Source organism: Protopterus annectens, chromosome 7.part0 (assembly GCF_019279795.1).
Source record: "Protopterus annectens isolate FY-2018-M chromosome 7.part0, PAN1.0, whole genome shotgun sequence".
NCBI lineage: Eukaryota > Metazoa > Chordata > Ceratodontiformes > Protopteridae > Protopterus > Protopterus annectens.
This window is the reverse complement of record NC_056739.1, coordinates 1611470813-1611498312: the sequence shown is the minus strand read 5'-3', so window position 1 is coordinate 1611498312 and position 27500 is coordinate 1611470813. Positions and strand designations below refer to the sequence as shown.

At 39.9% G+C, this 27500-nt stretch overlaps 1 protein-coding gene across 3 annotated transcripts in view; it reads right to left on the bottom strand.

The window, feature by feature from the left end:
• Nucleotides 1–27500, bottom strand: part of SEMA3F (semaphorin 3F) — an 861789-nt gene that overhangs the window by 317839 nt on the left and 516450 nt on the right. For all 3 annotated transcript variants that reach the window (XM_044078156.1, XM_044078155.1, XM_044078157.1), the window contains exon 3: nt 12128–12288. In XM_044078156.1, coding sequence (XP_043934091.1) covers nt 12128–12288 — 161 coding nt within the window. The remainder of the gene's footprint in view (nt 1–12127; nt 12289–27500) is intronic.

Here is a 27500-nt window from a genome sequence, read left to right as displayed (position 1 = left end):
GGGGATAAAAAAATGTAAAAAATGCCAATTATTAAAAAATGAAAGCAGTAGTCCAAGTATATATGTCCTCATCATCATATAAAACTTACTTTCAGTTTTTGGATAATATAGTAGATCACTTCTGGGCCTGATACTTTGAATGAGTCTTTATTGAGGTATTTTTCAACACAATTTCAAAGTTTCATAGGTGTTTACATTATCCTGACTTACACCCTTCAGTTTTAAATATTTTAAAAATCATTCAATACCTTGCTCATTGGGGATAACAGTACATAAATAAGTCCTTGTCATCAGCAGTAATAAATAAATAATTTTCATTACAGTCAAGTTGATTTATGTTCCCAAAAAAGTCCCAAGAGTCTTTATAAATGTGTTTTTTTTGGGTAACCAGATGTTTTAATTTTTTTATGATGGAATATGGCACACGGGTGTGTTATCTGACTTCAGTACCCTAGCCAAACACTTAATGGAATGGCCAGACCACGTTTTTAAATTTGCATTTATGGAAAAGGTATCCCCTAGTGAATGTGGTGGACCATGGCAACTTAAGCTGGAAGAAAATGAGTTAAACTGGCAGCTCACACTTAATACAAGTTCTTGGCCAGGGATTATTGATCAGATTTCTATTAGCTGTCTTTTAAAACTAAGAGCTTTAGAAAGATGATTTTGCTACCTTTTTATCAGACAGATTTTCTCAGTATAGCATTTATTATTTAATGATTGCTCTTACATAAAACTATTTATTATTGTATGGTAAAAGAAAACTTTCAGGTTTATGTATTCAGATAGTCAGCTTTTAATTTTTGTTTACTGTAGTTTTTAACTTATTGAATATGTTGCCTTAATGCATGATTTATTCAGGAGATTCAGCTGTCAAATGATTTAAAGCTGATCACATGATTTAAAAAAGTTGTCATACGACCTTTTAGAATTACATTTAAACAGTGTATGTTTGGTTCACTTCATCTGAAGAAGTTTTATTATAAAATAAAAAGAAGGTGCTAATATTACGTTTCAAGTTGTTTGAGCTAGATTTGTTGGAATCTCTGAGGCCTTGTGTGTGTTTTTTTTTATCAATTTGTCTTCTGTTTTGGTTTGGTTTAATCTCTGACCCTGCTTTATTGGAAATGTTGCATATCCACAAGTCAAATGGCACATGGGTTACTCCCTCTAAAGACCTTAACCTGGTATGTGTCATTAATAGAGCCTGCTAGAGGGACAGATTTGTCTCCCAGAGGTTATCACACCTTTGGAACAGACTACGACTGCATGTCAAACAGTGCACCTCACTGGCCCTCTTCAAACACAATCTAGACAATTGGATGGGTAACCATAAATTCACCCTGGGGGTTCCACCTGTGTCTATCTTGGACAGGGGCAATAGGTGCTGATCGTGGAAACAAGGGTAACCTGGGTAGGCTTGTAAAAGCCCTAAGACCATTAGCCTTGTAACTTCCTATGATCCTATGACTGGTGGTGTAATACTGAAGTAAGTCCTTTAATTTGGTGGTAAGGGGTTGGATTTAGAATGTTTTGATATTTTTCTGAAACTGTTGCAATGTTAGTCTGATGACCATTTTTTAAAGTGTTTGAGGGGTCAGAGAATAAAACTGCACTGTGCAGCATGGCTTTTTACACTTCAGTGGGTACCAAATTCTAGTCTTTAAGCTGAAATACAAAACTTTCATCCAAAGCACAAGTGCTTTAATCTGTCAAATTTGAGCACACTCTTTCAACAATGTTTCTATACCATTCCAAAGTCACAGAAGAGATGAAAGCATAAATCTGACTGCAATGAAGAAACAGTTATTGTCATTATCTTTAAGGAACAGTGACCTTGGATATGAGTATAACACTTACATGTAGCCTTGCTTTAACTCCTATTAAAAAAAAAAAAAAAAAAAAGAAAAGAAAGAAAAAATGTGTACTTCCAATCTTCTGATCATTGTTATGTGCTTTCACTGAAAATTGTTCAGTTTTGTACTGGCTCCCAACAGGACTCAAATAAAATCTTTGTAAAGGGATCTTAAACATAGGAAATTACATCTCTGTCTTTGTTTCTCTGCTTCAGTAAGGATTTAAGGTTATTATCCAGTCTTACATGCAGGATACATTTGAAAGCACCCATACACAAGGGTACAGAGTGTAGGATAAAGTTTCTTTGTTCTTGAAATTTATTTATGACAGAAAACAGCCAAATCTGATTTTTAATCTGGTGAGGGTTTAGACTAACATATATGGTGCTGGGGATTTTAGCAGCTGCAATGTCACAGTAGTGATATATGGTGATTTGACTGTGCTCTGCATTTGTGTGGTCTACTGCAAAGCTAGGTACAAACTGAGAAAAACATATGTTACCTATACTGCTGTGTATAGTTATCCTAAGTTAGTTAAGCACAGTTGTCATTGATATTTTCTTCCTATGTCTATTTGCATGCATCGAAAGTCTTGGGACTTAAAGAAATAATGTCACCACTGCTAAGGTTAATGAGGTCTGAAGCAGACAATTCTGTCATTTGATTTGTAAGTTCCAGGGTTGCTGCCTGCACATCCACTGCTACTGGCACTGCTCAGGCAGTATATTTCACAGCACCGAGTAAAGCTGAATTAAGATATTTAACTAATGCTATGATTCTAACTACTCTGACAGCACCCAAGACTTTGGGTCCCTACAGGCAAATAAACAACCATACAAAACTGTATCTCCTTTAATATAATCTAGCAGAGGGTTAAATAATCATTTTGCTGATCTGAATGTTATACTTAGCAGACATTTCCTCCTCTGAGCTCATTTCCAATTTGACTGACTCACTGTAATGAAAGTTCTTGATTTTGTTGTAATATATAGTTGTTACTTAAGGCAAGACATGACTAATTGTGAATCACAGGTGTAACTTTCATTTTCTTTGACTTTATTCAGGAAATAGGCATAATCCTACCAAGAAAATGTGAAAGTTCTGATTGGGAGAAACTGATTCCTTTCAGGGTTATTATCTTAGAGATATGCCCTTTTGATAAGCCAAATAGCAAGCATGTTATGATTTTGCACTAAACTCACTGATATTCCTACATAGCACTTTTAAAGAAAAAAGCAGCCAAGTACAACAACTGAACAACTGAACCAAGAGGCGTAAAAAACTGCTGCTGAACGCCAATGCGTAAACTGTGTGGCAAAATCCAAACTGTCACGAATGAATACAGTTCACTCCAAGTGGTATAACTTTTATTGCACAAAATAAAGGATTAAGCGCTTTCACCTACTGACAACGTAGGCTTCATCAGAATGCTTCTGATGAAGCCTACGTTGTCAGTAGGTGAAAGCGCTTAATCCTTTATTTTGTGCAATAAAAGTTATACCACTTGGAGTGAACTGTATTCATTCGTGACAGTTTGGATTTTGCCACACAGTTTACGCATTGGCGTTCAGCAGCAGTTTTTTACGCCTCTTGGTTCAGTTGTTCAGTTGTTCTACATAGCACTTTCACAAAAGCCATTCAACACATTGGGAATCAGTGAGGTCTGCACATCTCACTCTCTGAAGCTTAAAATAATTAAAATAAGTTATTAGTAACACTAGTTATATAATCCCTGCAAAATGACATACATTCAGTGATTAGTAACCAAACCAAATGTGATATTTCATTACAATTTATTTTTTTTTATATTGCTCATTTATGTGGACCATGTTGTAGACCCTTCTCATCTATGATATGAGCTGCAAGAATAAATGCATTACAGAAGCACAGTTCATAGAATTCCTGATTTTAACAAGCGTGTTTTAAGAGGCAGAATAAAATGGCAGCATTATGAGCAATCCACATTGACACAGAAAATAATGTAAACTCGGCAGAATCAGCATTTAGAGAACCATACTGAAGATCACCAATTGGATCTTTCAAGCAAAAACCTGAGACGGTGACGCATCATGCTTCCTGTATGTCATAAGTTGTAAAGCAAGCTGCAACTAAAACTCTATTAACAAATCTACTAGTAAAACTGTGTACACATTGACTTAGGTTACTAATAAGTAACATCAACAAGAGCAACTGAAATAGATTCCAAAGTAGTGGCTGCAGAATAGCCCATGGAATAGCTGACAAGAAAATCATATGTTCAGCATTAGGTCACTGATGCCATAGCCTACGCTATATGGGGTATATTATGCTAAGGATCGCATGTCTGGCTAGTATTCTATGCTCTTGGGTGCATACTATGCATCATGTCCAAGTAAGCATGAAGGTGTGCAGATGTAAAAGCTGAGGTAAGCCAAAATCCAGAACTTTCTTGTTGGAAAAAGCAGACTGTCTCCACTGCTTCTTCTGTGGTTTGCAGGTCAGCTAGTTTCTGATATTGAGCAGATAAGTACTCCATTTGGGGACTTTCCTTCCACATTTCTGTGAAAACTAGTTTTTTTTTCTTAAGTCTAAGACAAAGGGGAACTTTCTGTGTGGATGTCAGAGACCATGCAGAGGCTCCCACATAGTTTGTCTTTTTTATTTAGAAGAGGAACATGACATCTGGTCATGCTTAATATGTTTATCATTTATCTATAAAATGAAAAGGAGTTGGCTTAGCTCCCTCAAACTTTACATTGAAAGCCAGTGGCTTAAAGTCCTTACACAACCATCTATGAATCATACTGCTAGTACCTCAGACATCTCCCTTCCCTTTAGTATCAGGTTCTCACTCCTCCTACTGTGGTATCCTCTCTTAATCAGCCCACAACAGATGACTCTGCTGTGGCTTCACTGTAGCACTCAGACCATTCAGCTTCTTCAGCTCCTCAGGAATCCACTAAGAGTTAGGAGCCTAGCATTTCCAGTGCTGGACATTACCTTTTGCAAAGAAGGCAGAACTACTCTTGGTCATTTTGGAAGGTGCTGATGATGTCCAGCAGAATTTAGTTCAGGAAGAGGTACCTGGGAATAGGTCTGGATATTGTAGTCTACCTGGAATTTCTGTTTAGAATACCCAAAGAAAAAATACTCAGAAATTTTAACTCCTTTCTACTTATTCTACCCTTCTTCTGAGAAATCACATGAGGAAAGGCCGAGTGGTACACTGGAAAGGCTGAGTGGTACAGTGGTTAAGGTATATGCCTTTCAACCACAAGGTGCAAGGTTTGATTCTCTCCACTGGAAAGAGTTTAGGCATGGGGTTGGGAGGGTGGCCTGATGGTTAAGGTGTTTGTCTTGCAAGCACAAGGTGCAGGTCTCGAGTCTCACAAAGGATAATGGCTAGGCTTAAAATGGCTCGCAAGGGCAGTTAGCTTAGTACTAATCTATGAATTGTTCTTCTTTAAGGGCCTAGGCCCTTTTAGTTACTCCATGCTGCTTCCTGTCATTTAAAAAGGAAGAGATATCCCTCTCCTGATTCTAACTCTGTTTCTGATACTGAAGAAGCAGGACTAGATTATTCTTCTCAAGTATCTTCGTCTGAAAGCCCAGACTCAGAATTTGAAGAAAACTTTTCTTCAGATTCCCCTTTTGAAGGATTGTCTTTCTCTGATGCTGTAGGAAGGATGAGTGACTTATTTCAGTTGGAACACAAGGAAATATCTTACACTTAAAAGAAGCATTGTGGCCTTTTACAGGCAGGGGGGATAGCCATAGGTTCAGGTGTTTCTGTCAATGGGACATTAGGAAATGCATTTAATGCTGCAAGTACTCCCCCTGACCATCAGGGTATTGCTTCTAGGAAACCAGATAAACTTTACAAGGTACCCCAGGCACATAAACATCTTAGAGCTGAGCCCCCTGTGCTTTCCTTATCAAAAATCTCAGGATCTAAACATCTCACTCCTTCTAATCTTGTACCATCAAATAAGGATGGCAGAACCTCTGACATGTAAGGAAAAAGGGTGTACACTTCTTCAACCCTACCTTCCAGAACTGTTAGTTGTCAAGCAGATATGTCCAAATATCTTTGCATCATTTGTTGAAATTAATAAAGCTACTGCAGAACTACATCCTTCATAGATGAACTGCTCTTTACTTTCTATGCTTTCCTCAGTAATACAAGTCACAAAACATTATATGAGATGTTCTTATGATGCAGCTGATCTTGTATCTAGAGATGCAGCATCTGGATCATTGATGGGCAGGTGTACATGGCTAAAGTCCCAGAATCTGCCAGAAGAAGTCACACCTGAAATTTGTAATGCTCCCCTTTGTAAAGAGGTTTCATTTGGAACTCTATCTGCTGATGTTCTAAAGAGATTTGATGAAAAGGTGGGAAACTAATCCAAGGGGTAAAGTAGATTTTTCAGTTCCCTATATCTAAACACAGCAAAAATTACCCTTCCAACCCTGGGACCTTTTACAGGAATCCATTTAAACAATCCCCAAAAAAGTCAGGAAAGTAACATTTAAAAAAGAAATAATGGTAGGAGAGCTCTTAAGAAAAAAAAATGGTGCATCTAAAACCTAGTCTCATTTCAAGAAAAATGATTGACTATGCCCCTTTTTCCTTCTCTGCCCCCCCCCCCCCCCAACATTGGCAACTACCTAAATCATTTAAAGTATCTTCCTCCATGGTTCCAGATTACAACAGACTCTTTCATACCAACACTTATTCAAAACTTGCAGAAGTAGCAATGGGAATTCTTCCCTTTAAACTTAGAAATTCTGCCCCATCCTCAAAATCCTCAAAATCTTTCCTCCCATCACTGCTCACATGCTTTCCTAAGGAGTGATCAAACCTCTATCAGATGATCAAAAAAAAGGATTCTATACAAGAATATTTATAATGCTCAAAAAGTAGTGTATATGTTGCTCTCTTTTGGATCTGTTCTTTTTAAATCTTCACATCAGGGTTCCAAAGTTCAAAATGTTCACTCTGCAGTGTCTTTTCCTTTAATACCTCCTCCGACTTTCTTTTCTAGGCCAAAGAGATGCAAACCACCATATACCCATTCTCATGAACTTGAGATACTTTCTAAGATTTTTGATAGCTGGTTCACATTTTAAGTTCTCTTCATTACCTTTCAGTTTGTCTAAAGCACCAAGGTTATTCACAGAGAATTGAGCAGCAATGATTGCTTTCTGCAGGTTACAAGGCATCCACACCTTTCCCTACTTGAATGATTCCATATTTTTGCAGATTCTATTTGAATTATTCAAGAATCTCTCCATTTTGTCAGAAATATATTTCAGTACCTAGGTTCTCACATCAGTCTGGAGATATCATCTCTTATTCCTTTCTAAAGGGTAACATTTCTAGGATGTCTGATAGACAGTTTCCAATTGATGGCATTCTTGCATCAGGAAAAAGTAACCTTTTACCAAGAACATTTTCTACAGTTTTCTCAGCAGCCTTTAACAAAAAGAAGGGAAACCTCAGGAGTATGGAATATTTGACTTTAACAATTCTCATGATTTCTGTAGCCAAACTACACATGAAGAAAATCCAATTGTTCCTCATATGGATCTGGACCCAGCATCCTCTTGTCCTTTCAAATCTCTGTGATGAACTTTATCAAGAAGGAACGTCAATGGTGGATGGACCAACTGTTTCAAAATACAGATCTTCCAATTGTCCCTCAAACCAGACCCAGTCTTCAGCCACTGATACTTCAGACTTTGCTTGGGAGGCTGTATCCAAGGAATTCATGGTGCAGTGACTCTGGAACCATCATTTTGAAAACAAGCACATACACTTCAAAGAAATGATGGCACTGGTAAATATACTGAAAATTATGAACTATCTGTTGACTGCAGGGCCTCATTTAGTAATCACTGCTGTCATGTGGTACACAAACAAGCAAGGAGAATCAGGTCCTACCCTGGGCAGAAAGCAATTCAGCACAAACTGTCACTTCAGGATCTTTACCTTCTGTCAGAGCAGAATATTGAGACATACACTCAGTAGGTCCAGGACAGACTACCATGAATGGATATTGCACACAGTGGTCTTTGAGAAGATAATCTACCTGTGGGTGACTATCCAAGTAGATTTAACAGTTGAAAAAAATCTGCTGCAGCACTCCATGCAGAAGGCCTGGACGACAGATGCCTTTACATTCCAATGGAGAAAAATGTTTATGCATGAATTCCCCCCTTTACCATGATAGCTAGAGTTCTTTTAAAACTGAAGAAGAAGAACTCTCCAAAAATAACTTTGTAAACTCTGTTTTGTTCTAGACTACTTCTCCCTTCTCTTCAAGTTAGCCAAGGGCAGTAACCAGACTCTTCCCCATAGGATAGACGTGCTTACTCAGGATGAGGGATCCCTGATTCACTCTTCACCAACCTACAAATTCTACATCTGATGTTCCTGAGAACATGCAACAAGTTTTAAAGGAGGCTAAAAAGCCTGCTACTAGAAAGTCCTATTTTGCGAAGGGGAAGTGATTTTCTAGCTGGTGCCATAAAATTAAACAATCTTTTAAAGGCTGAAGCTCCATTGGTTCTTCAATATCTGTGTGGATTGATTACATCTGGCCTACTTTACTCCTTTATAAAGATTTATCTCCCAGCCATTTCTGTCTGTCTGTCCTTATTCCTCCATTTTATCATTATCCCAGGTAAACGATTTTTTTAAAAAGAGGTACTTAATGTACCCTTCTAGAAAAACTGGTGAATCCTCCTTGGGATCTCAATGTTGCATAGAAAAACACTTTTTTACTTTTGAACCAGCTCATTGGGCTGATTTAAAGTTTTTGACATGGAAAACAGCGCTACTTAGTGCTCTGACTTCAGCTAGGAGACCGGTCTGAATTGCAAGTTGTTATTGTAACTCACCCCTATTTTACCTTTCATAACTATAGAGTATTTTTAAGAAACAGCCCTTCCTTCATTCCAAAGGTAGTATCAGAATCAAACTTAAATCAATCTATTCATTTCCTTGTGTTCTTTCTTGAACTAAGAAATAAGGGAGAAACAATACTGTATACTCTGAATGCCCATAGGCAACTCAGAAACAATATTGATAAGACAAAGGATTTTAGAAATTCGGGTCAACTTTTTATTTACTGTCATGGTAAGAAAAAAGGAAATCCAGTCTCTAAACACACTGCTTCCAAATGTATATCACTAGAATCCAGTTTTGTTATTCTTGTCATATAAAAACCCTTCCTAGCATGGTCAGAGCTCAATCTACCAGAGCCCTGCCTACTTCTACAGCTTTGTGGAAAAGGGTGGAATCTAGAAGTATGCTAGAGATGGAAACATTGTCATATATAAATGCTTTCACTAAAGGTTATAAGACTGACCACTTTTCCAGACCAGGAAGAGGCATTGTGCATTCACTAATATAAACTCAAAGAACTGTACAGAGATCACGGTACAGTACGGTTTGGGAAATTCATGCTTTTCCTCACTGTAGTGTGATCTTGGAGTTGGAATATATAGTTAGCAAGGGGTTGCCCCCCTGCAAAAACATGATGTTAGGTATAGGAGTTTCCTTTACCTGAACTCCTATATGGACATCATAAAGTCAAAATAACATGCTGACCACACTGCTAAAGGAGACTACCTGGACCGTGTTGGTTGACTCAAATACACTTTTGGTTTAGCTCCTATATGGACATCATGTAATGTGTTTGGCAACAATGCCAAATCTGCTGAATTCGTTCAGTTGATTCGACATTGTGACTTGTTCTACATTTTGACTTTTGTTTTGTATTTGGTGTGTCAAACGAAAATTATTTTTCCGTTCGACATTTTGATAGTAAACCTACACTAAGTGCAGTCTTGGAGTTGATATATTTAAGTAGCAGGGAGTGTGGGGTTTGCCCCCCTGCTCATACTTGGTGACAACTGCTATGCTTTGTTTTATATGTGTTTCTGTGTGTCTTTGCACTGGCATATTAGCATTATTTGTATTCTGTGTGTTTTCAGTCTTTTGAGTTTCAGGCTTTTGGTTTCAGGCTTATGAATTTCGAGCTTATGATGTTTCAGTCTTCTGAAGGGGAACTATATACATATATATATATATATATATATATATATATATATATATATATATATATATATATATATATATATATATATATACATACACACACACACACATACGCACACACACACACACTCATACACACACGTTATTAGTCAATGTCCAACATAGCTATATACAAAATTACAAAACTTGTGAGGTAAATTTCCTGCTGCAATGGAGACTGATCAGACATGTAGTTACTGCAGTGGCTGCTTCTTGAAAATGAGAAACCCAAACCATTATGGAAAAGTAAAGCAAGTTGTGGACTTTATTTCATAAACAGCTATAAATTTATCAAATACTTTAAACTTTAAAGAGAGTAAATGACATTCTCAAGATCTGTGGATTAATGGGGGTAGGGATGAATTTAGCTGGCAAGATCACTGATTTTTTTTTCTGTGGTACATAGAATCAGGCACCCATGAGCTTCAACTGTATGGGATTACTATAGAGAAAATCAGATATAATTTTCATATAAATTTCTTTGGCCTTAATATATGCTGAACGGGGCTCCAAGTAAAAAACACATTAGAGGTTTGTCCAAGTGATTCTAAAGTATCTGAATATTTTGAACTGGTATAAGTTATACCTATGGTTAACGTGGTGGTCAAGTGACATTTTGTTGGGACCCAACTCTCAATCATATTTTGATGATCCTTATCAATAAGTGGAGAGTTGGATTTGCTCCCCTGCAGGGCTGAAGGCAGCTTCCATTTTCAAGATTTGCTACTTTGTCCAATAGTTTGGATTCAGCAGCAGATTAAATAACAAATAATGCATAGAAAATTCACTCTGTTCCTATATATCTGTGTGTATACATGTGTGTGTGTGTGTGTGTGTGTGTGTGTGTGTGTGTGTGTGTGTGTGTGTAAAAATGCCAAATGTCTGATATAAAACATACATGTATTTAACTGCCACTGTACATATATATATATGTACATATCCTAACAATGTATCTCAGATAAAAAAAGGTGTTGAAAGGCGCAGATGGTATTTATCTACATGACTGGTGTGTCAACATTTTATCTACATTCTTTGTGTCATCAAAGCTTCCTAAATTCCCCATAACTCATCATATTTGCACTGTTCAGTACATACTGAGGTACAAATTCACCTATCACTTACATACAAAACGCAAACACATGCACACCTGTAAAAAAACATAGCCCGTGTAAAATAACCTCCTTGCACTTTAGAAACAAGTAAAATAAATTTAAAAATGTAAACTAAAAGATGGACTGAATTTCCCATGCACTACAACATAAAAAAATAATAGAATTCACACATTTCAAACATAAAATCCAATAGCCCCCAAGGTACACGGCTCTCCAGAATCAGATCCCTAGAAAATATATTTGATCATATTATAAAAAAATTGGTAAAATAATACAAAATAAAATTATAATTGTATCTTGCTACTTTGAAAACTAGTATTACAGGCAAAACAGACTTTATTCCATCAAAAATATCCAAAAATAACTAAAACAATGCAGCGGAACTATAAAATTAGTAAATCCTTACACAATCTTCTTCACTGTTGAACTACATCAAACTGGCACTACAAAAATAGAATGATGAAAAATTATCTTATAGGAGCCTACAAGACATTCCATACATAAACACACATATAAACTACAAAGTACTATTTGAATTTAGGCAAGTAGCCTAGCCCACTGAATTCAATGTGACCATAACTCTGCACACTGCACAAAAAAGCATATAATACAATGGGTGGGGGTCTGCTTTTTTGATACATGAAATAACATGTACTGTGGGATATGAAAACTCAGTTAATATCTCCTAGCTTCACCACTAATCATGAAATTCATTCTCTAAATCTAAAGTGCATACACTAGACCCCTTACATATTCAATATATGGATAGCATATATGTAGTCATGCTTGAAGAATATGCATAAATAGCTATAATACATTATATTTGTGAATGTGTACCCTGAATGCATTTTTCTCTGCCTGTTTCTTAGTTCTAAATGGCTCAGTCATATGAAAAGATATTGTTAACCCAGGTGGGGAAGAACAGCTCAGTCATCTTCACTTCTTGAGTCTGCCTACATTCAGCAATTAAAAACATGGCTGTCATAATACAGCCTGCTAAGCAAATAGCAGTGTGTAACCATCGACAACATGGACCCCACAAAAAAAGAACAAAATTGAACATGGTTTCTTACAAACTGTGGTTCACGGTTGATGTCATGTAGGTCCAGTGATAATATGTAGTCATTACTGCCCACATACATTCTGTCGTGGTCCTCATCCATTAGTAAAATTCTATAATCAGACGTATTCAGCTGTAAACTGAGTTGGTGGGCTGTGCTTGTAGCTTTTAACTCTAGAAAAGAAAAGACCAGTAATTATGTTAAAATGGTGAAGAATGTGAAAGGAGATCATACATTAACTTTCTGTGTTTTGTACTGTCCTGTCTAGCCCATCACAAGTTTATCTGCCTTTTGTTGTGTAGAGATGAGAGTTCTATTTAATCCATTACTGCCAGCTGTCATTCAATTTGATTTTCTAGCCAGTAAGTTTTGCAACAGATTATACTATTCTGATGTATTCTTATGACAGAGAGGGAGAAATACAAGTCTTCACTGTCACTGGGGTTGCATTTATTTTAAGTGCTATTGTTTATTGTGGTGGTTGACTACATCCCACACCAGATAAGGACCATAACAGATTCACTTGTGCTAATTCCTGAGTAGGAGAGGAACTTGCTCCTGTAGCAAAACATTTAGCAGTCACCCTATAGCTGCAGAATGCAGGGGGAAGCAGCTACAGGGGATAAAGCAGTTTATATGCTTACTGCTTTTGTTAATGGTAATAGTATGACTGGATAGAGCCCTTTTTCAACAGGGGTCTGGTGAGAAAAACTCCAGGACAGATTAGTTGAGATGGCATTGTTGCATGATACTTTCGCAGTTAGGAATATAACAACAAAGAATAATTCATGCTTTAATGTAGAAGATTGTCTTATTACATAAAGGATAAAGAATAAACTCAAAAATCTAAGACTGTAGTAAAAAACTGTTAAGGAAAGCTAGTGGTAGTAGTCTATGAAATTATCAAAAGAACGAAGTAGTTCAAGAAAAAGTGGGAGATAGAAAAGAAGGACCAGGCTAGGGGACAATACTGGCTGAATAACAAAGAGACAACAGCAAAGAACAAGTCATCACAGGCACTGAACCAACTTCTGGAAACTGACTCAGCAGGTGTTATAAAGAAACTCTATCAGGTTGCATGGCAAAGCCAGAAGATACAGAAGGCAATCATCAAACAACATTCATAAGGGATGCCAGCATTAACTTGTTACCCAGTCCACAGGAAGTCAAAGATGGATAGAAAGAGTACTTCCAGACTCTTCTGAATGGAAAAAACACAAAGTGTACTTGCCCAAACACACTTTACAATGAAAGAGAACGTACTACCTCTCAGCTGTACAGATTTTTGCAGAATCCAAAAGGCAAGGATACCTAGGTTCATAGGTTCATATTAGGCTATCTGCCCTAGGGCATTTATAAGCCTAGCCAGAGTGTGTTTGGCTTTCGCCACCCCTTGGAATGAGTATACTGTGCCCATTTTAAGGTTTAGTTTACTGTACCTCTGTCTAACAGTGACACAGAAGTGACCCCCGGGGTAAACCTACGATCCCCCATCCACTCGTCAAGATTTCTCTTGAAGATAGTCAGTGAGGGGCTCTGTCTAACATGGACTGGGATTTTATTCCAGAGTGAAGGGAGCCTCTGGGTTATGGATCTGTCCCTCCAGCATGTCCTATTTATTTCCGTGCTGAGGTTCAAATCTCTCGCTCGCGTAGCTCTGGTGGATTTGGATTTTCTGAGGTGGAGCATGTCCATTAGTCCCGGGTTGGACATGGCCTTGTACATCAGGCATAGATCGCCTCTGAGTAGGCGGTATCCTACTGAGTAGAGCTGGAGTTTCTTTAGCCGGGCAGCATATGGCATATGTTTGAGTCCCTTGATCCTCTCGGTGAGGTACTTTTGGGGTCTTTCCAATTGCTGCAGGTGTCGAGTAAGGTACATCCCAAATGGGCATTGTACTCAATTATGGGCCTGATGAGGGAAGAGTAAAGGGGCACAATGACCTCTCCCGATCTAGATGTGAATCCCTTCATGATAAGGTGGGCAATATAGAAGGTCTTTCTAACCCCTTTGGCAATGTGAGTGTCAAATGAGAGGTTACTGTCAACTTGGGTCCCTAGGTCCCTAATTACTTCTTCCGTACTTAATGGATTACCACCTATGTGGTAATTTGTGGGCACTTTGTTTTTCCCAAAGGGTATGACTATACACTTTTTGGCGTTTAGTTTAAGGCCATGGCTCTGGCACCAGTTTTCCGTTTCTATGAGACCCTTTTGAAGGATGCTTGTGTCTGCTGGAGAATCAATTATGGCACCCAGTTTGCAGTCATCTGCGAACTTGGTCAGCCACAATCCTCCCATGTTAGCCTGTACCTCAGAAAAATAAATACCGAACAAGAGAGGTCCCAGGACCGAGCCCTGTGGGATGCCACTTGTGACTGGTATAGAGTCCGACATGGCTCCAGCAATTCTGACCTTGTGGGTTCTGTCCTTGAGCCAGTTTGCAACCCATCTTATGGCATAGGGGTTTATATTTAAGCTGGAGAGCTTTTCTATGATGCCCGAGTGGGGTATTGTGTCGAAGGCTTATGCAAGGTCAAGGCAGGCTGTGTGAACTACCTTACCCTCATCAATGGCTTTGGTGACTGTTTCAAAGAAGTCAACCAGGTTCAAGAGGCAGGATCTGCCCTTAACAAAGCCGAATTGGGTAGGATCCAATGTCTGTAGGTCCCCAATGTCTTTGTTTATGAGTTCCATAATGATCCTCTCCATAGCTTTGCAGACCAGGCTTGTCAAGCTTATGGGGTGGTAGTTTCCAGGGTCCGTAGAAGCACCTCCTTTGTGGAGTGGGACCACTGTTGCTGTACACCATTCTTGGGTACATATCCTGTAGTAAGGCTGAGATTAAACAGCTGCCTTATGTGTGGGTTTAGCTCTTCTTGGAGTTCATGTAGCACGCAACCCGGGACACCGTCTGGTCACATTGATGCTGTGTTTTTAGCTTTGGAGAGGGCGGCTCTCACCTGGGCATCTGAGATGTCAGGGAGGCAACACTCTGCTGGGATAGATATTTGTCCTTTTGGGGGAGAGGGGGAGAGAAATTTGCACTGAACCTGTCTGCTAGTATGTTGGCAATGTCTGTTGGTTCAGTGTATTTCTTGTCATTTTGGACTAAGTCTGAGCATATCTGGGAGTTTCCACCCAGGTTTCTAACATAACTAAAGAAAGCCTTATGATTATCTTTAGTGTCTTGTGCAAATTTTCTCTCAAAGTTGGCCTTGGATGATTTTATGAGTGTTCGTAGTTTTTTACTAGTACTGATCAGAGATGCCTTCCCTTTTAGGGATTTTGCTCTATCATGTAGTAGCTTCCTCCTTCTGTTGTATAGCTTATTAATGGCTGGGGTCCACCAGACAGGACGCCTGCTTTTGGGGGAATGGGTCTTGGTTTTATTTGGGATTGCATGATCCATGCATTCCTGTAGGTGTCCATAGAATGCGTTAATAAAGGATTCAGCAGAGTGGGCTGTGGTTTCCACTGGCCCGGGGGCCTTGAAGGATTCCACTTCAGTCTTAAGAAGTGTGAAGTTGGCTTTTGAGAAGTTCTTCACTGTGGTCTTCTGTGCTGGGGGTGGGGGTGGGATGTGGATTTCCAGGGAGATTAATTTATGGTCCGATCTTACCAATGAGGGGTATACTTCTGGTATGGAACATTTTGTCCCCATGTTTGTGATGATCAGGTCTAATATGTTTTCCCCTCTTGTGAGAGAGGTGACTAGTTGTTCCATAGCATTTGAGTTTATGAATTCTAGGAACTTTTGGGCTAGGGTGTTGGGGCTTGAGTAATGCTCCCAGTCTATGTTTGGGTAGTTGAAGTCCCCCAATATGATGGTGTTTGGAGAGACCTTCATATTCTCCAGTGTCTTTAGGAAGGCTGAGTGGGGTTCCTGAGTTTGAGAGGGTGGTCTGTAGCATGCTACAAACTGGAGGGCAGTTTTGCCCACTGTTAGTTGCACATGGATGGTCTCTGATGCTTCGTGCATTGCCACTAACCTGGAGGTGTGGGTATCCTTGATGAATATGGATACTCCCTCCTTTTGTGGTTCGGTCCAAGTTCTGGGGCCAAAAAGCATGATATGAGGTATAACCTGGTAGTGCTGGGGTGCTCTCGGGAGCCTTGAACCAGGTTTCTGTCACTGCACAGGCACCGATGTTCTCCATACTGAGGAGGGCTTCGAGAGTGTGCATCTTGAGGTTTAGACTTCTGGCGTTGAGCAGCATTACCCTTAGTTTCTTTCTACTTGTGTTTTTTAGGGAGGTGGGTTTGTCTTTTGAGCCTTGCCTAAAAAGGCACTATGGGGGTGGCAAGAGCCTTTGTCAATATCCCGAAAGCCCAGGGGTGACAGGTTCAAGCCGTCCCTCGCAAAGCAGCGTGGCTTGTCGAGCATGTCATCCCAAGCAGGCAGACACTGGATCCCCTTAGAATGACCCCAATACTTAAGCCAATTGTTAAAATTGATCATTTTGTCTTTGTACTGTGGTATCATTCTTGGTGAGGGTAAGATGCTGCTTAAGGTCAGGGTCAATGGTGGTCAATGAAAGCCGGAGAACCAGATTTTAGTGTACAAAAACTTTAATACACACTTTCGTCAGGAAGACTTCATCAGAAAATGAAATGGTTAGTTCAATTAATATGGTGATGTAATTAATTAATTGATGGAGTGTTTTAAATTAATTGCTGAGTGTATATAAAGGTCTGCTTAGTTGGTATGAATTTTTTCTGATGAAGTCTTCCTGACAAAAGCATGTATTAAAGTTTTTGTATGTTAAAATCTGGTTCTCCGGCTTTCATTGACCACCAGGTATCTTTGCCTTTTGGAGTTTGTTTTTTATTGGCTGGACATGCATTTTTTCTTCTTAGATTTTTGCAGAATGTCCAGATGTTTGCCTCGTAATTTTTGCATGTTTCTCATAAAATTGTGGTTTTCTGGCAAATCACTGGAAAATAATTGAGGGTTGAAGTGAAAAAGTAATGACAGACATTTGAGTTTCAGTCTTCATACCTCTCAGAAAATTCATTCTAATGCAAAATCTATTATTCTATCTACTTTCTAAGTTTGTAAGAGCAACATTTAAAAAATGTCCATATTTGTGGGCCTTTGTCCCTCCATTATTTATTGCTTTGTCCAGATTTCTTGCTCTAAGAGGTTGAGAGGTATGGAAAGAAAGACCCAATTTGAAGAAAAAGTAAGAATAACACTAAGGAAAATTAAGTCAGGGAAAGTTGCAAGCTCAGTTAGGGTCACGGCAGATATGATCAAGATGTTGGGCAAGTTAGAGGAGAAATGGGTCATGAAGTTAGTCTTAGCAGTATGGAGAGAAAGGCATATCCCAGATGACTGATGAATAACCACTGTAGTGGCAGTGCACAAGAGCAAAGCAGACATTCATCAAACTCCAATCGCATTGTCTAAAAGTGATAGAAAGGGTGATTGATAAATGAATTCATACAGTAGAAGAAGAAAGTAAGATGGGAGATGAGCAGTCTGGATTCAGGTCAGGAAGCAGTACAATCACATTGATGTTTGCAGTGACATTGATGGTAGAGACGATGCTAATGGTAAATGGTCAACTGGGCATTCCTGGAGTTGGAGAAAGTATATGGCGAGGTTCTAAGAAAGCTGATTTGGGCAGTCCTGTGATGGTTTGAAATCATAGAAACATTGGTTGAATTAATGCAGGCTATGCACAAGGATGCAATGACATAAGTACAAATAGTATTTATATACATAGTGGGGTTCCCAGATGTTGTGGATGTGTATCAGGTCTCATCTCTGATCCTACTGCTACTCATACTGGAGTTGGGACTTCATTAGTAAACAGGTAAGAAGGGACAGATCAACAGAGAGCTGTGTGCAGATGATGTTACATTACAAGAAGATTTTGAATGGGAGCTACAAAGTACACTTGTGTATACTTACTATAAATGTAGATGTTGGATTGTATTCACTGTTGCAGTCATCACAATTGGGTTATCTGCCTGCAGGTAGCCCTCAGTCAGCCCGAATACCAGAGTCTTGGGATTTCTGCATCGGATGCCGTTGCTTCTTCCATGATGTCAGGTCATCAGGGGTATAAAACATGCAGCCGACGCCATTACATTAGTTTTTCTTGCCCCAGATGTCAGGGGCCCCCAAAATAGGAAACAATTACATGGTGTGGAACACCTGCAGTAAAAAGTAAATATACATAGCCATGAGATATGGCTAAGATATGGCTGAGATATGGTAGAAAGCATAGAAGAATCAGGGGGCTGGAAGGAGGGTAACCAGGACTGCAACAGTGAATACACTCGAACATCTACAGTTATGGTAAGTGTAAACAACTGTACTATGTTCTTCGTGTTTCACTGTTGTTGTCATCACACTTGGGTTGATTCCCAAAGCTGAGGAAGGGTGGAAGCAGTCAAGAAATAGTAGGGCTGGCTAGCAGGCCTTGTAAGACTGCTGTGGCAAATCCAGCTCTGGATTTAGAAAAGACAGGTAAGTGGTAATGTTTGGTGAAGGTGTGTACAGAACTCCAGGTTGCAGCTTCCAGTATGTCCCTGGTAGGTACTCCCCTAAGAAATGCTGTAGAGGTTGAGGTAGCCCTAGTGGAATCAGTTCTGATCCCCTGTGGGGTAGGTTTTCCATGGTGCTTGTAGCAGAAATGGATGCAGTGTGCTATTCTCTTGGAAATGGTTTGCTTTGAAATGGCCTTGCCCTCTGCCCCTGTAACAAAGCTGACTAGCAGCTGGTCAGATTTTCTGAAAGCTTAGTCTTATCAAGATAGAACCTGAGTTGTCTGTGCACATCCAAGGAGTGCAGGATCCTTTCCCCTTTATTCTGAGGATTAGGGAGAAAGGTTGGTAAATGGATGGATTGGTTTAGAGCCACACTGGATACCACCTTGGGCATAAAAGATGGGCTAGTCCTGAGGGAAACCCTGTCAGCATGGAAAATAATGAAGGTTCCGCAGCCATTAGTGCCTGTAACTCAGACACTCTTCTTGCTGAAGTGATTGCTAGAAGTAAGGCTGTTTTCCAAGAGAGGAATTTTAACTGTGCTGAAGCAGCAGGCTCAAAAGGGGAAACTGTGAGCTTCTCTAGTACAAAATTAAGGTCCCAGGCAGGGGTGGGCACTCTCCTTGGGGGTCTTATTGTTAGTTCCTCTCAGGAACTGTTTGACCAGAGGGTGAGAAAAGAGAGGTGGCTCAGTATTATAATGAGCTGAGATAGCCGAAGCATGAATCTTAATAGAAGAAAAGGATAGGCCTTTGTGGAGCAGCTCTGCTAGGTAATCTAGGATTTGAGGTAAGGTGGGCACGGCTGTGTCCTTTCCTTGAGATTGGCTCCAAGAACAGTATCTTTTCCATTTTTCTGAATAGGATTTCTTAGTACTAGACCATCTGGCCTCAAGGATGACGTCCAGCACCTGTTTGCTGAGGGTTGCTGGAGGAGTATTCAGGGAATAAGCCAGGCTGCAAGGTTCAGGGTTTGCAGCTGAGGATGCAAAATCTGTCCCTCCTGCTGGGACAGCAGGGAGGGGGTCTGATGTAGGTGCCAGGGTGGTACTGCTGTCAGACTGCGTAGGAGTGGGTACCAGTGTTGGCGGGGCCAGTCTGGGGCAATAAGGATTGTTTTGGTTTGTCCTGTTTGATCTTAAGTAGTACTTTTCAGAGGAGGGGGAAAGGCATACATTGAGAGATTTCCCCATGTAAAGGATAGGGCATCCACTTTCCATGTTTGGCTGTGGGGATTTTTGGTGCAAAATTTGCTCAATTGATGGTTTTGGGGGGAGGCAAAGAGGTCCACCTCTGGTGTCCCCCACCTGTGGGTTAGAAGTTTGAATGAGTTGGGTTCCAGTTTCCACTGGTATGGGTCCAATAGATTTCTGTTTAAGTCATCTGCCAGTGAATTTTGTTGGCCTGGCAGGAATTGAGCTTGCAGGTGCACTTGGTTGCTCAAGACTGTGTTCCACAGGGCCATGGCTAACCTGCAGAGTGGGTAGAAATGAGTTCCCCCCTGCTTCTTTATGTGCCACATAACTGTGGTTTTGTCTGTCTTTATCAAGAGTTGTCCTGGAAGGATAAGTTTTTTGAAGGCTGTCAGGGCATTCTGTACAGCTAACATTTCTTTTTGATTGATATGGAGGCAAATTTGTCCTGGGCTCCATTTGCCTTGAATGCATTTGCCAGCCATGTGAGCCCCCCATGCATAGTCTGATGCATCTGTTATCAGGGTTTGGGCAGTGAGGGGTTGAGTGAAAGGGAGTCCCCTGTTGTGGTTGCAAGCCTCTGCCCACCAAAGGAACTCTGCCCTTAGACAAGGAATGATAGGAATAATTGTTTACAGGTCCTGAGAATGTTGGCACCAGAGACTTTTTAAGTACCATTGAAGTTTCCTCATATGCAGACTTGCATATAGAATTAGAAGAATGCATGAGGCCATGAATCTTAGGGCTTGCAGAATTTTTATTGCATACAGCTGGGTTCTGGTGGCCATTAGTTTGAAGTAGTTTGTCAAATAAACCTGCTTTTCTGGAGTAAGGAATGCCATCTGGGAAGTTGTGTTCAAGCTTGCTCCCAGGAATACAATATTTTGGCTGGTCACCAGATGTGATTTCTTTTCATTGATGGTATACCCCAGAGAAGTTAGAAGTCTCTTTACAAATGGCAGGTGCTGAAGTAGCAATTCCTGACTCTCCACCTGAATAAGGCAATCGTTCAAGTATGGATAAATTTGAATTATTCTCTGCCTGCAGTATGCAATGGCTGGAGCTAGGCACTTTGTGAATACCCTGAGTGCAGTAGATAAGCCAAAATGAAGTGCAGAGAACTGATAATGCATAGAGCCTGCCCTGAAACGTAGATCTTTCCTGCAAGATTCCCTTATGGGGATGCGCAGATAAGCTTCTTTTAGGTCTAGGGTGACTAGCCAGGAGTCTTTGGCTAGCATAGGAAGCAGCTGTTGTAGTGTAAGCATTTTGAATTTTGGGACCACCAGGAAGGTATTGAGAATGGACAAGTCCAGGATAGGGCACCAAGAGCCCTCTTTTCTGGGCACCAGGAACAGTCTGGAGTAGAAACCCTGTCCTCTTTGCTCTATTTGAACAGGTTGAATAGCCCTGATACCGAGAAGAAAAAGTACTTGCTTTTGAGCCTCTGCCCACTGGTCTGGAGGAAGGTCTGGCAACCCACTTGGGGTTGGCAATGAGTGGAAGTAGAATCTGTATCCCTGGGATACAATGTTTAGGACCCATTGGTCCTGGGTAATGGACATACAGTTTTTTGCATGCAGGGCGAGTTTTCCTCCTAGGGGTGCAAGTACTTGGGCATGGCTGGGAAGGATGATAGAAAAGTCATTGTGAATTTGTTTCCATAAGGAGGTGGCTTACCACTCCTTGTTTTTGAGGGGGAAGTACTCCATTGTTTAGATCTTTGGGTACCCTGAGACTGTAGCCTTGGTGGTCTGCTGCCCCTGGGTTTGGGCTGAGAAGACCTGGAAGGGACTGGAAAGGACCAGTTTTTTGAAGGCCAATGCCTACTGAATCTAGGTGGCTGTACTTGTAAGAAATCTTTAACAGTTTGCATAGATTTAGCTTTTTCCTCCTTCTTTTTAAGAATCTCTTCTGCTTTTGTGCCAAACAAATGCTCCTAGTTTAATGGAGCATCTAGTAATTTTGCTTTGACATGGTCTGGCAAGATTTGTTCCTTCAGCCAGGCATGCCTTCTCAGTACAGACCCAGTGACAGCAGCCCTACAAGATGCTTCTAAGGCATCAAAACCACACTGCAAAGTATGTTTACTGACTTGGTTTGCAGAATGCAGTAACTCTTGTAAATCTTTATTTTCTGCAAAATCTGGAAGCAGCAACATTCTTTGTTTAATTAGTTCCATAATATGCTGCTGGTACTTCAACACGTGAAAGTGGTAATTTAAATCCCTGATGGCAAGAGTTGCAGAGGTATATACCTTCTTGCCCCATCTGTCCAAAGCCCTCGAATCCCTGTCCGAAGGGGTAGGATATTTGGCTGTAGTAGCCTTAATACCTTTAAGTCCCTGGAAAATGGTCTCTGGATGCGCAGTGGGATTCTTAAAGAGAAATTTGTGAGAGTCAGGTACTCTGTAGTACCTGTCAGGCTTTCTAGGAGCTGGTGGTAAAGTACCAGGAGTAAGACTGGATTCCTTGAAAACATCATCTACAATATCCAGGACAGGGGTATAGCTAGAGGCCTGTGCTAAGGCAAGTTTAAAAATTCTCTGAGTCTCTTTTTGGACTGTGGGTAGTCTTGGCATTCCCAGCAGAAATGCTCTCTTAAGGTATGCAAGATTTCACCAAAGGAAAAGTCCTCTGGAGGGGAGGCAGAGGGAATGAAATCCTCTGCATCTGAATCCTCATAGGTAGATAAGGGTATGTCCTGGTAATCAGAGGGATCAGAGTCATCGGATTCATGGTCTGTTGAATCAGAAGGGAACTCAATTCTTTGTTTTTTAGAGGGGGAAGGCTGGCTTCCCCTAACTAGAGTTATAAGGTCTTCAGCCATGCTAAGCATTTGTTTCTGTGGCATGGGAGCTTGAGCATGCGCTTTAGTCGTCGGGTTTCTAGGCGTAGTGCAAACTCTAGGCCTGAGAAACTCGGTTGTTTTAGTCTGAAACAAAGTAGTTGGTTTAATACGAACATCAGGAGGTCGGAATGCACCCTCAGAAGCCGGTGCTTGCACAGTGGCTCTGGACCCATCCAAGGTAGAGACATCCGCAGGTTCCATAATCGAAGAAGCATCTCGTGGCATACTGGACTCCGTATGGGTCTCAGCAGAGGGGCTGCGAATCTGTAAAAGCAGGTATCAGGGGCTGCAAAGGCACCTCACAGAATACAGGCAGACTGGCGACTAGCTTAACGGAAGTGTCGTCGGTAGTTTTGGACCTATGCGGTCTGTCTCTGTCTTTATCCTTAAGTTTTTTTAGAAGATCGGTAGTCAGATGGCTTACTGAAGCCATTTCAGAATATGGAGAATGAGAGCAAAATAATTTAGCAACAAAGATAGCCCAATGACGAATAGTTTGGGCGTTAAACAAGGCACAAAACCAACAGCGAGGGACGTCATGGTCTGGGCTTAAACAGGTGACGCAGTAAGAATGAAAATCTCTGTGAGGTATTTGTGTTCCACAGGCAAGACAATTGTTAACTTTTTCTGACATCGGTTAGAGCAAGAAAAAAGAATCCCCAATGGGGTACTTAGCTTTAGATGCCTTCAGGTTTTAAACTCGAAAAATGAAAATTTCAGGTAGCAGCTGACCGGCACTTGCGAACTGCTTCTGCTTCGTGCTCCCGCGTGGCAAGAAAAGCTGATATAATGGCATTGGCTGCATGTTTTATACCCCTGATGACCTGATGTCATGGAAGAAGTGACAGCATCCGACGCAGAAATCCCAAGACTCTGGTATTCGGGCCGACTGAGGGTACCTGCAGGCAGATAACCCAAGTGTGATGACTGCAACAGTGAAACACGAAGAACATCAAATGATACAGGAATGGAATACAAAACTGAAGGCACATGGGTTGAAACTGAGTACTGATAAAATAGTGGTTTGTCACATAAACCTTTTGGAGATTACCACTGGCCTTGTGTGTTCTTTCATCAGTTCATTGGTTTTGTTTTTTTCTAAAATAGTTATCATGTTAGTAAGTGCCAAAAAATCAGAATAATCTGAAAACTGAGCCACAAGGAAAATAACAGTTTCAAGCATGTGGGAGGAGTGGTTGAGGAAATTCAAAGTCTGAGTATGCAGGTGAAAGCTAGAATCAGAGGTGCTGCAGCCAGCTGGCACAGAGTGTCAGGGATAGTGTGTTACAGAAGAATGCCAAAGAAGATGAGAAGTAAGGTGCAACCAGTACCTCTGTATGACATGGAAACCTGGCAGTGAAGGGAGAGGAGTTGAAGCCTGAAATAGGTGGTAGGATGCACTGTAGGACAGAGGGAGAAATTATTACATCAGAGGAGAACTCAAATTAGCTCCAATGGCAGACAAGGTGGTTCAGGCACACGTGAAGGAAAGCAGAGAGAAAGTATACACACATTTATGAAGAGAGAGGCATACTATAATTAAAAAAGAAGGAGTGAAGTGGCATTTTCTTACCTAGTCAATGTTTTATTGTTTGCAGGTTGTTTAGTTACTTGTAATGTTCTGATATCAAGAGTCTGTATACAGTTATACAGAGAATGATTACTGTTAGTTTGAGACAGCTATGTGCTTTTAAAAAGCATTTCTCCTTTCTTTCACTGTTTGTGACTATACCATTAATATATTTAAGTAAAGGAGTGTTGGAGGAAAAGGGGGTTTACTTTAGTTTTTCCTGTTGGTTTTCAAGGAACATTTTCTACTGCACAGAGGCATTGGCAAAATATTCCTTGATATTCTGTAACATGAGGGGGAAGCAGGAAGTGGAGTATGAAGATGAAGATTAAGGAAGGGGCATAGAGTAGCTGAAGGGTGAAATGAAGACTGAGAAGGGATGAAAAGAAGAGAAGATTTAGAACCAGAGAAGGATAAAGAGTCAAAATGGATGAAGTGGAAAGAAGTGAGTGTATCAGCTATAGTATCGAAGATGATAAGTTATAGTTTAAGGAGAGAATTAATCCAGAGAAATTGTTATGAGAGGCAGGAGGTTTTATGAGATTTCTTTTCTGAAATGACACATCCAGCCTGCATGAAGGAAGGACCACCTTTTTTAATTATTAACTTTGAAAAATGTTTTCAGTAATTTCTTTTACAAGATTGTTCTATAGCTGGGCTACATATAGGTGTAAAGACCATCTTCATGATGGCTGGTAGACCTTATAGGATTGTTCAAATACTGAATTTGTGAACTGAGAATATGTATGTGAATGTAATGTTGTATGACAGCATGTAGAGAATATGCCTGCCATTTTTAGCTGTTACATTGTACATTGTAGACAACTAATGTTTCTAAATGTTCCCTAGTAATGTTTATTTGGTAAATTTATCATATGCTAATTCAAATTTAAAGAGTCGGGTGCTGAGAAGTTAAATATAAAACTGCAAAAGAGGTGTTAGAAAAATATGTATTAGTGTATGTATTAGTAATATGCTTAGTGCATTTAATTTTTGAAAAGGGTTAACACATTTATTCTATTTCACAATGCATAAATCTGTACAAACTGCAGAAGCTTTCCAATCTTGTATTGTTATCAAATATGCACAGTTATAATCTTTGCTTATGCTCTGGAAATTTACAGGGAAGCCGATAATTTCTGCTTGTGTCAGGAAAATAATAAATAGATGTATCACTTGTATTAATGTTATGAGATTTAGACAAGGAGTTCCGCTTATGCTGTGAGAAAATACACAGCTGCAGAAGCTATTGATAATAAGACCAAAGACTGCTTGAAAATATGAACTGCAATCAGCGTTTACTTGTATCTAAGCTAGAAAAATACCTTGAAATGTGAGACATGTATTAGAACTACACAATAGAAGCTTATAGCGGGCTAAAGCCCCCAAGGTCAGGTTGTTTTTCTCAAATGTTTTTCATAAATCCAGTCATGTCAGCAGAAAATCTGAGTAACATCTGCTGTAGAACAATACAGAAAGTTGTGTTTAATTACGTCAACTATAGAAAGCAACGTTTTGTAGAACAGTATAAGAAGAGCATACTTCCTGTTAGTAGTTAGGCAAAATCCTGTATTTGCATGTTTTTGTCTCCTTGCAGCAAGTAATTAAATGCCATATCTGAACCTTACGTGAATTGGTCTTTGAAGTTTTTTCCTTTGACAAGAGGAATCTTAGTAAGTGGCTGGCATGGACTATAGTAGTGAGGGCCCCGTCAATAATGTATGGCTCAAGATTTTGCTAATGATTCATAACTTTGTCAACATGCAGGGCACATTTTAATTTAGGATTCACTACTACTCTAAGTACTTTAATCTTGTCAACAACTTCATTCTGGGTGTCAAGAGTTGACTCTGCTGTAATGTCAATTGTTGCAATAGTACCCCTTGGTAAAGACCATTGCCTTTGCTTTATTTGAATTTAGGAAATATCTGAATATGTTAGCTGTTCTGGATATAGTCGAAAGGTGTTTTTAAGTCAGTAAATACTTCTTTTAATGACCATTATATTCATAAAAATATGGTGCAGTGGTTAGTGTTGTTGCCTCACAGCAAGAGGTTCTTTGGTTCGATTCTCGACTGCAGTACCTTCTGTGTGGAGTCTGCATGTCCTCCCTGCAGTTGAGTGAGCATTAAAGACATGCAAGTAGGTGCGTGTGTGGGCCTTCTGTGAAGGTTGGGCTGGCAACTCAACACCGTAAAACTCCATTGCCAATCTGCGGGCCGGTGATCAACTGTGGTGACCCCTAATTGAGAAAATCTGACAGGCATATTCATAAAAATTTTAATCAGTAAAATCCCACAAAATTGATCCTTTTGGTACCCCAACAATGTCAGACTCAACAGAAAGTATTGCTTCCATCCAGCATGTACAAAGATTATGATTAAGATTAGTATATTTTGAACCATTTAATAAGAACTTGGCTGATGCCTAACTCAGGTAGCTGGATAATAAGATTTACTTTACTGACTGCTTTTAAAAACCTAAATAGAGAGAAATGATGGTAAAGCTATTATTAAGGCTTTTCATGATGAGGTTAGTAAAAGCAAACAGTATAGTTTTTATACTTTGACCCACATCAGACCCATGTTGAGATATGGAAAGATTACGATCATGTATGTATAATGCAAGTCTCACATCAGTGGATCTCTCAAATGGTTTAGATGTTGGGAAGATGAAGCAACTGACTGGCTGCTTGATAGCTTTAAGGTTGTGCCCTCTTTGTGGAGTGACATAATGATGGATGTCCTCCAACATTAAGAAACATAACCTTCAGAAAGTGGATGGAGATTCAGTATTGATACTGGGTTTGGAATGCCGTTGAGACCAGCTTTAGAAAATTGGTAGGAAAGTTGATTTAAGATGAAGTGTGAGTTTAGCAATTAATTCTGTGCATTAAAGCAGGAGGGATGAGAGTTTGAAGGTGGGGGGGGTGCAATTTCTTGATTCATTGTGGTTTGATTTAGAATGAAGGAAAATTAAATGAATGTAGCAATTTTAAACTAACATTAATTACATTTATTAGTGATTGGAAGTGCAATGGGGTTAGATGGAAGCCAGGACTGGAACTTTTTATGGGACTTTCACAGCTGTGCCTTTCAGCTCAGTTATAGCTTGTTTCCTGCCAACCTAGCAGAGTAATTATGTTATACACTAGAGGAAAGTATCTTTGTACTATCTGTTTTGAGCAAAGACATTGGGGAGATAACCTAGATGGTTGGGAATAATAGAATATGATATTACTGGGCAATCTGATGCAACAATGGCTGAACATGT